General features: G+C 48.1%; 2 protein-coding genes across 4 annotated transcripts; both read right to left on the bottom strand.

Annotated features, from left to right (window-relative positions):
* Nucleotides 1-50: 50 nt before the first annotated feature.
* Nucleotides 51-6,844, bottom strand: LOC125764583 (kelch-like protein 5). Of its 3 annotated transcripts, XM_049428946.1 has the most exons (7): nt 5,748-5,835; nt 5,563-5,669; nt 4,289-4,349; nt 2,789-3,350; nt 1,888-2,706; nt 1,475-1,810; nt 51-931 (listed from the first exon to the last, which is right to left on the bottom strand). In XM_049428946.1, exons 2-7 carry the CDS (start codon nt 5,576-5,578, stop codon nt 857-859), a joined length of 1,869 nt encoding a protein of 622 aa, XP_049284903.1. In that variant the 5' UTR covers nt 5,579-5,669; nt 5,748-5,835; the 3' UTR covers nt 51-856. The 3 variants fall into 3 exon arrangements, with proteins under 3 accessions (XP_049284903.1, XP_049284902.1, XP_049284904.1); XM_049428945.1 differs by lacking the exon at nt 5,563-5,669 and having other exon boundaries at nt 5,748-6,844; XM_049428947.1 differs by lacking the exons at nt 5,563-5,669; nt 5,748-5,835 and adding an exon at nt 5,437-5,537.
* A 110-nt stretch (nt 6,845-6,954) lies between these two features.
* LOC125764582 (pre-mRNA 3'-end-processing factor FIP1) lies at nt 6,955-9,426 on the bottom strand. Its single transcript, XM_049428944.1, has 2 exons — nt 7,376-9,426; nt 6,955-7,306 (listed from the first exon to the last, which is right to left on the bottom strand). Exons 1-2 carry the CDS (start codon nt 9,313-9,315, stop codon nt 7,177-7,179), a joined length of 2,070 nt encoding a protein of 689 aa, XP_049284901.1. The 5' UTR covers nt 9,316-9,426; the 3' UTR covers nt 6,955-7,176.
* Between the last annotated feature and the right edge of the window lie 4 nt (nt 9,427-9,430).

Raw genomic sequence — 9,430 nt, forward strand, 5'->3', positions numbered from 1 at the left:
GATTATAAATTAAGAATCACCGGTGAAAAGATACAATGATTCGTAAGCCGTTTCTTGTATGCATTGAAAAAGCATTTATTTTTGTCACAAAATTATATACACTGTGAAAGTGTCTGTTTAATTATAGTTCCATCTGTTACTTATGTTTAACACACTAACTGCTTGTTTTTGATTTCGTTACAGAGCAAAGAAAAAAAATCGTTTTCAAAAAGTTACATCCTTCCTACGATATTGAAAAAACAAAAACTTCCCACACCAACTAAACCAGACCAGCCGCGCAGTTTGTTGTTGTATTGTTGAACAGGAATCATCCGCTGGCTGCTGTTGGTGTTGTTCAACGATGTCGAATGGTGGAAGCAATGTGTAGTATCAGTAGTTTCAGTAGTAGTAATAGTAGTAGTACGCAAAAAACTTAATCTCACACAGTGGGCAGGTTCAGCTAATCGAATCACGTCGTCATTCTTTGGCATCCATAATCGCATCCTGATCGCAACGGCAAAACAGGTCTGTGCTAAAGGCTTCTTCAGGTTCGTATGTATGTGTAGGGGGCAGTATCATCCCTACACTTTTGTGTTTTTTTTTTCTAAATCCCGTTCTGCAATACTTTCCATCCATCAAAACTAAAATCACAGTTCGTCCAACGTTGCGATGAAAATGAACATTTGATTCTCCTTCGTATTCTTTGTTAGCATCCGGTTTGCTGTTACTACATCGTTGTCGGCATGCTATCAAATCCATTCTCCAGCATATTTCCTACTAATCACATCGTTCACCTTCAATACATTTGAAATCTTTTTCTAAACATTCGATTTTGCCTAAGGGTTTGCCTATTTGCCCAACGTTCAATTCATCTTTCCTACACGTAGTAATCACAAATGCGGAAATGTCTGCGATAATAATAATTGCTGGCACTGGTACTTCCGCGCCATCCCTGATAATGATGTGAGTGTGTGTTCGGTGTCGAGTATCCCATAGATTCGAATTGTGATAATGGAAGAAATGGTCAGAAAAGAACAGAAACGAAACGAAACGAAATGAAATGAAACAAAACACAAAACATAGAAATTCATTATCGTACACGTTTGTACATGATCGCAAATTGGTAGGAAAATTAATTTGTCCATTAATAATTCACACATTAACTTGCACTGGTACTAGCATAATCACACTAAAATAGATACAAATTTGCTCATGCAAACATACTGTTAAGCGGAATGTATCGTTTCGGTCGGAATGCAATAAGCGAAATAGTTCGGGATTGACCGATTGGGACAAAAGCGGCAGTATTACACGCACACATACGCGGCAGTATGAACGGTTGAAGTGGGCGAGATTAAACGGAATGTTAGCCTCATCGCTCGAAGGAACTATGCGGAATAAAAGCGCTTCAAACGGGGGAGGACAAAGCAACACACTGGGATGAAAACACTGGGAAATGGGAATGTAACCGGGGATATTGAGGATGGTACTAAACCGTGGTGCTATTGTTGGCCACCGGAACATTCACTGCGGAAGATGAGGAGGACGAAGCGATGGCATTGTTCGGTGAGGAAGGATTGGCGCTAGTCGACGGAAGCGCTACACCACCGGTTGTTGATGCCGGATTGGAGAAGCTGTTGGGAATCGCAACGACACATGCACCGGCCCGGCTATAGTTGACCGGTGCGATCGATGTCCACTCGTTCGTTTCCGCATCGTACTGCTCGACGATCTTCAGATACTGGATGCCATCGTACCCGCCGAGAGCAACCAGAAAATCGCCCAGCACACTCACACCGATCGCGTCCCTGCCAACGCTAAGCGATGCAATCTACGAAGAAAAATAGAAAAATCGATTCGTTTCAGGGAAGTGTTGCGCAAAGATTCGGTTAGACGAGCGTCACTTACCAGAGTCCACGTATCGGTTGTCGGATCGTAACGTTCTACAGTGTCCGTACGGCATACGGCCGGATTGCTTGGCGGACAATCATGGCCACCAAGCGCGTACAAGAATCCGTTCAGAACGCCAACACCCACACAACCACGCCGTTGGTTCATTGGTGACCGCAATGTCCACTTGTTGGTGTGCGGATCGTAACATTCGACTGTCCGGTGGCACACGCTACCATCACGACCACCGATGACGTACAACCGTCCACCCAGGACAGCCACACCAGCTGTCGATCGCATGGCGGACATTGGTGCAACGTAGCTCCAGGTGCGTGCGGAAGGATCCCATCGTTCCACCGTATTCAAATAGCTCCATCCATCATGGCCACCGACCGCATACAGTGGACCCTCCAGGAAGGCCACTCCGAGCCCATGCCTAGGCGTACCCATCGGAGGCACCAGCGTACTCCAACACATCGTGTTCAGATCGAAACTGTCGACCGTGTTTAACGTCTTCAAACCATCGCGACCACCAACAATGATCAGCTTATCGTCCAGAACGGCCACCCCGAACTGTAGACGGCGCGTGGGCATATTCTTCAGCAGCGTCCACTTATCCAACCGAGGATCGTAACTCTCGATACTGATCGCACCCTTATGGCCATCCATGCCACCGACCGCTAGCAACCGGCCCATGGTTGACTTTCGTGGCCGGGTGCGAGATGTGGCGATTAGAGATCGGCGCCCCGGAATGAGATGCCACTTGAACGCTTCCATCACGAGCTGTTGGCACTCGTTCGCTCCACCACAGAGCGCTTCCACGTGATCCACTATAAACTGGGAAGGGAAAGTGGACATATAGAACAAAAGAAACGTAAGAGAAGTGATTGATATAACCCATGAAGATGAAATGTCTCACCGAAGGTTGTAGCAGTGGCAGCTTTATCAATGCCAACAGCTCCGGGATGTGACGCTTGCGGCCCTCGGCATCGTACTGAATCCATGCCATCAGCGCATGAAACACCTCCTGTTCGTTCGGCACGTTTAGATCATCGCTGCGCAGCAAGTTGGCGAGCTGGGCAGCGTCAAGCATGAAGAATTCCTGGTTCTTCCATACCTGCTGGAAGTGCTGACAGGTGTAGGCGGTGGCCAACTTGAGCAGTGCGGTACAGCCCTGCTGTTCGGCAAAGAGCGAAAATCCCAAACAGTTGGACGGATGTAATTGACGAGCGAGAAAGTTGCAGCACGCGCCAACAATCGTACTGAGCTGCAAAAGGCACGCCGTGGCCAGCAACGTTTCGACCGTGTCCTCGCGGATCTCGATCGCACCGGTGTAGCAGTATTGGATGAGCGAGTTCAGTGCGTCTCCGGACACTTCCTGCAGGGTGATTTCTTCCTGCTGACTTTCGCGCAACTGTCCGGTGAACATTGCGCTGAAGTAAGCGGACGAAGCGGAAAGCACCAGTCGATGGGCTGGTATTCTGGAAAAAGGGGATTCGAATTCAAAATCAGTAATTTTGCGCAATTGTATCTCAATTTTGATAGAAGGTCTTTGGGAGTGTTCTCAAGAAGACGCCAGTAGAAAGACACCGAACAATACGTGCCTGTAGGCTAAGCATATGAAGAGAAGAAGTTTGGAAGACTTAGAAACGAGATTAAGCTCATGCTCCCCATTCATCCCCAATGGTGAGCTTTTCCGTAGTTCAAGATTCTACAGTGCCTGAAGATTAAATAAGTAACGCAACAATGCGACAATGTCTGCGATGGCACGTAATCAAATTGCTATGAATGAACTCTTATTCGTCACATCCAACATGGTCGTTAAGGGAAGAACAAGAACAACTCACAAATGCACCGCCGGTAGAGAGGTCAAGTGCACGGTAATAGACGATAGTCGTCCCATAGGACTTGCGAACAAGCGCATTCGATACGAGGCGCATTTACGATTTACTCTTCGTTTACAGCGAACTCGAAGCAAAGATTCCCGGTCCGACCGTCCGACGACCATCGTAGTAAATTAATTTAATTTAGCTCGTTTTCTCGTGATCGTTGGCAAGCGGCAAACGATGGAAACACGTTTACATTTGCGCGTGCATTTCACGAGACAAAGCGAGCTTCCCTTGCACCATCGCCGTCTGCGATGGGACGACCCAAGCGTACATTTGTGTACGGAACTGTTGCAAATGGTACAACCCCATCATCGCAGATGGATCAAACGTACGACGGTGAATGTTTATAAACAGAAACATTCTTCACCCGGTCCGGTTGGGAAAGGTTAAGATTGTTGTTTGTTGGTTTATTGTTTTTATTTTTTCCTCTCTTTCTCTATTTCTCTTTTTCAACTCTCAATCACATGCTGGAACGGGGGAAATGTTTGGAAGTAAATACCATCTGCAAAACTGCATTGCCACACACTTACCGTCGACCGTCGACACCAGCGATCAGCACCACATCACAAAGCTTCTCACTCTGGAGGTAGTCTGTAAATAGATCAGCACCAGAAGCGGATTAATAAATCTGCAGAAGAAAGAACAACCTACAGCAAGCAAGCGAACAAGCGAAAGTCAGATGGATGGGAATGACATGCGGCCCTAGACGACATCGCAGCACCGAGGACAACGTGGTATAATTAGTAATTAGAATTTCCCGTTTGTTCCGTAACGTAGCATAAGGCAGAGTTGGTGTGTCTACGAACCAAAAAAAAACACACGATCGAAAGCGAGTGCAGCCACCATATGGATCAGGCTAGCCCTAGCTCGAAGGGAACGCTGTAAGGTTAGGGAAGAGTTTCCTGTGAAGTTAATGCTCCTTCGGGCTGGTCGGTTTACGTTTCCGAGAAAATCCGTCCGTCGTTCATCATTCTTGCCGAGAGGAACATGTTTATGACACCCTTCCCTAACCGAGACGTCCGGTTCTTGTCAATGTACTTCACAGGCAATGGTTCACAAAACCCTCCTCCGGAAGGTTTAGTTCACTCTTTCTTTGTCTCTGTTTGGGGGTCCCTTTTTGTAGAATGAACCACTTAATGATGGATACAAAGAGACAAACGCTTTGTGTTTGCTATAGTTAATTGGATTCGGGCAAACTACTTAAAACTGATTTATGAAGAAATGGTATACGCATTCGTTTCTCGTTCGATTTTAATTATCCGTTTGCGTTGTGTCAACGTAAAGTGTTTCCAGCATGTTTTAAACAAAACACTACCAGGAAATAGTATTTTTTCTGCTTTTGATTAGTATACAATGGCTCTAAGTCATTTTCTTTTATTGTATTGAAATAGAGTATTTAAAGAAATAATATTTTTTTGCAACTACATTTTAAACTACACACGGACTAACCATCTCAACAAAAAAAACCTAAACAATGTTATATAAAAGTTCAATTATGTCACACATTTTATGACCGCCAATTCAAAACCCGCGGTTCGGTTCGATGCGCATGGTCCAACGGATTCATAACTTCCCTTATCAAAATAGTGGCCCGAAAAAAACGTGTCCTCTTTCGAAACAATACGTTTGTTTTATAGCCAACCGAAACAACCAACCCAGTGGTGTTCACACAACGTACCCGGCCTGTTGGTGATTCAACGCAATTGCGTTCAACCAAGCGCGCGGTACACTTCCTTGTTCGAAAAAGCATAAGAAACACACATCTCCCGATATGGTTAGGCTGTAAGAAACTTGCTTCTTTTACCAGCGGTTGAAACCATTCCACCATCGCGAACACGACTGGAAAGACCTTGAACCTGCGCCGATCGAGACTGTGACTGTGGTCCGATCAGTCGTCCGTTGACCTGAAACCTGGAGCAGGAGGGTAAGGGCAGAAAGCAGAAGCGGTACAGGTGAGGTACAGGTTTTTGGGGTTGTACATGTACGTACCTTGCATTCGTTTCAGCACCAGATCGGAGTGATCGCGACACCGGAAAAACTCATCCTGGCTGACGGACGAGTTTAGGCTGGCCAGACTGAAGTGGCTCTCGTCCGTCACGAGACTGGCGCGGACACTCGCGCTGGATGTGGGGCTTCCCTTGCAGGATATTTCGTTGCTCATCTTGCGTTGCTATGCGACGGTTAGAGGTAGTAGAACAGGATCTTCGATGCTAGTAGGTACCTAGTTCTAATTTGCTACTGAATTTGTACTGTACTTGTTCCTTGTTCCTCCGCGGGAAAAAGACACACGCTTGCTTTGATTATGGTAGGAACTGATTGTACGGCTGTATGAAAATTAACACTCTTACACCGTGTTGACTCGTTTTATGCAAATTACCAATCACCACTTCCTTGCATTTGTTTTCATCTCCAGTACTACAACTGCATAACACTAGTCACTTGTCGTTACACCACTACCCCGTGGCCGCGGGCGAATCTGTTGCAGATGTCTACTAAACTGACGCGAACGTATTATCCCCTACGTCCGGTTCACTTCGCTCAGCGTCACTATAGCTACTGGTTAAAGTATGCCTTGCCGCTGCCGAAGACGGAACCAGAATGATCACTGTACCGTGCGCTTCGTGCGCTTTCTTAGCGTTCGTCTCTACCGTGACAGTGCCTTCGTTTGCAGATCGAACGAATCGCCAGTACGGTATCGCCCAAGGGATTCTATTTTCTTGCACCACTCCGCATCATATTACCGCGTACCCTGTTCCCTGTTTGCGCTAGAAAGATGGTACACAAATGCAACTTGCACAATGATTACGCGGATGCATTTTCCCCATCAGTCACACCACAATGCCGCGCGCACTTTATCTTCTACCCCTCCCGTCGGGTTAGCCCATTAAATGCACAAAACACGAAAGGACACAGGGGAAAATGTGAACCTGATGCGATAATAGCGACATCGCGCGTCTTGACTTTTCTTTGTGTTTCTTCAGCGTTCGCTCGTGTTTGGTGGAAAAAAAATAAATGAATTTTGTTTTTGTTTTCCTTTGCCTACGGTCGGTGCGAGTGTGTGCGTACAATCGTAGGAAAGTAAACAATCTGTCATGTGGATCCGTGAACTCCGTTTACAACGCGGTACACGGGAGGGCAATTTTCCTTCCTTTCGAAAGCAACGGAAACGAACGTTTTTCGCTGATAAAAATGATAATTCTCATTTTCCGATGTTTTATATTTTTACCTACATTGTACGAAACATCCATCTTACTTACATCTAACATACGAATGTATGTTCCAGTTTGTTTTCGTTAGAATTACGCAGCACGGCTTCCCTAACGTGTTTTATCGACCTTTTCAGCAGTTCCACACGGTAAACTAAATGCTAATATTTCTGCAACCCTCTGTTCGAACGTTAACGCCACGCTTCCGACATTCATTCTCCTTCTTCTTTGTCCTTCCGGTGTGACTTTTTCTTATCACGGCTGTGTCGCTGCTCGCGCTCTCGACTCCGATCGGAACGTCTCGATTTGGATCTTTCGCGACTGCGGGACCGTTCTCGGTGGCTGGAATGGTGACAAAACAACAGATAAACAATTATTCATCGATACACAAACTAAATGCCATTCACTTACCGATCCTTGTGACGGTCCGGCTTCGTGGAACGTTTATCTTTGTCGTCGCGAGATGTGGACGATGTGGATCCGGTTGCTATCGGTACGGGTGCGACAACCACTCCAGCACCCAACACGGGATCAACTGGCAATTCTTCCTTCGGCGTAACATGATTTGCGTCCCGTTCTGATCGATGGTCGCCTCTTTCTCGTTCTTTCCGTTCGCGATCACGGTCACGTTCCCGGTCATGTTCGCGTTCCCGGTCCCGACCACGATCACGCTCACGATCTCTCCGTGGCGGTTCCCGATCACGGTCCCGTTCGCGGGGGTCTCCTCGTTTGCGATCGTTGGGATTGCGCATGTCGCCACGCGGCCCTCCTGGAACCATTCCGGGCGGATGCAATCTACCACCGCCTTGACCCATACCCGGTCCCGGCACCATACCCTGCTGCATCTGCTGTGGTGGAGGCATTACCATCCGCTCTCCTCCTCCACCACCCATCATGTCCATGTGCTGCTGTTGGCCCATTCCGCCCATGCCCGGGTGCATCATCGGAGGGCACGGAGTAAGCGTTTTGATACCGGAAGGTTGCCAATTGCCATTGTCATTCCCCCACTGCGATTCCTGCATCGGATCGTAGTAGTCAGCGTAATCCGGTTCGGGATGGTAAAAGTCCGGCGGTCCCCCTCCGAACCCTGGTGGACCTCCTCCCATCGATGGGTCGTACTTATTTCCAACCACCGTTCGACTGTACTCTCTGCGGTCCGCCGTCATCACCTGAATGACGTTCTCCTTCGGTTGGCTCGACATCGGCATGCCATCGTCCCTTCGTCCTCCACCACCTCCTCCTCCTCCCATTGGGCCACCACCCATCGGACCGCCAGGCCCTCCGCCGATCACTTCGATCGGTCCGTTCATCTTTCGCGGTCCACCCATCGGTCCTCCGCCCATAGGACCACCCGACCGTCTCATGTCTCGCATCATGCCCATGGGAGGTGCTGCTTGTGGGTTGTTTATCGTAAGTCCCGCCATACCGACACCGCTCTCGTGCTGTCTCATGCGCTTTTGTCGCTCGCAGTACGATCGCCAAGTTTCCTCATTGAATCCATAATTGAAATAGTCCGTAATATCCGCACCCGGTTTGCGCCAGGGTTTCTCGTCCAACGAGTCGATACTGAACTCGTGCGCTGGCACACCATTGATCGTGCCCACACTTTCAAACTCTTCCATGCTAAACTTCCCGGCCGGTTGTTTCGTTTTATCTGTCACGCCCGCCGCATTCGATGCCGTCTGGTTTGGCATTATGGGACCGCGCTGTTTGATGATGTTGTAGCTTGGCCCCGATTTGATGTCTCCGATCACGACATTAATATCATCGTCCTCATCACTATCGATGTCGCTCTCCATGTCGCTCAAGCCTCCCTTGTCCTTTCCACTATCGTCAACATTATCCTTCCCATCGCCCGAATCCGTTTTGTTCGTTTCATCCAACTTCTCTCCTTCCTCACCTTCGCCGTCCGCTTCGTCTTTATCAGCACCAGCAGACTCCGTCGGTTTACGCTTGGCGGACAATCTTTCTTCCTCCCGCAGCTCGCTTTCCGTCCTATCGTCGTCCATCAGATGCGAATCATCCATACTCTCGTCTGGGGCATGTGCATCACCCTCTCGCTGATGCAGATCGCTCGAATCCATCGCATTGTCATCACACTGCTGGTTCTGGGCGGAAAGTCCATTTTCGCCATCCGGTGCATTGTTGAGATCGTTCGATCCACGTCGTTTATTCTCCAAATCACCGGCATCCCTGGTTGTGGTTTGTGATTCTTCATGTTCATCCCATAGCGCGCTGTCCTTGCCGCCTGCCGTAGCATCAGCGTCGTTGGTCGCGGCTGAGTCGCTCGCTAGACCATCCTGGGCCGAATTGCCGTACAACCAACTGTCTTCGTTACCTTCGTCCGCCATGGTACACGGCGAGGTACAAATTTTACGTTTAACAAACAATTGGAACACTATTCACGAAACACTTTTTCGCGGCGTTGCAAAAGATGTTTTTCCTGGTGATTTGTGTTTGACATCT

Source organism: Anopheles funestus, chromosome 2RL (genome assembly GCF_943734845.2).
Source record: "Anopheles funestus chromosome 2RL, idAnoFuneDA-416_04, whole genome shotgun sequence".
In the NCBI taxonomy this organism is placed as follows: Eukaryota; Metazoa; Arthropoda; class Insecta; order Diptera; family Culicidae; genus Anopheles; species Anopheles funestus.

Excerpts from the sequence above, each read along its gene's own strand:
- LOC125764583 (XM_049428945.1), bottom strand. The coding sequence starts at position 5,919 with ATGAGCAACGAAATATCCTGCAAGGGAAGCCCCACATCCAGCGCGAGT. Across the intron at positions 4,350-5,747 it reads GGTGCTGAAACGAATGCAAG|ACTACCTCCAGAGTGAGAAG; the intron begins GTACGTACATGT and ends ATCTATTTACAG. Across the intron at positions 2,707-2,788 it reads TGCCACTGCTACAACCTTCG|TTTATAGTGGATCACGTGGA; the intron begins GTGAGACATTTC and ends TTCCCTTCCCAG.
- LOC125764582 (XM_049428944.1), bottom strand. The coding sequence starts at position 9,315 with ATGGCGGACGAAGGTAACGAAGACAGTTGGTTGTACGGCAATTCGGCC. Across the intron at positions 7,307-7,375 it reads CCGGACCGTCACAAGGATCG|CCACCGAGAACGGTCCCGCA; the intron begins GTAAGTGAATGG and ends TCACCATTCCAG.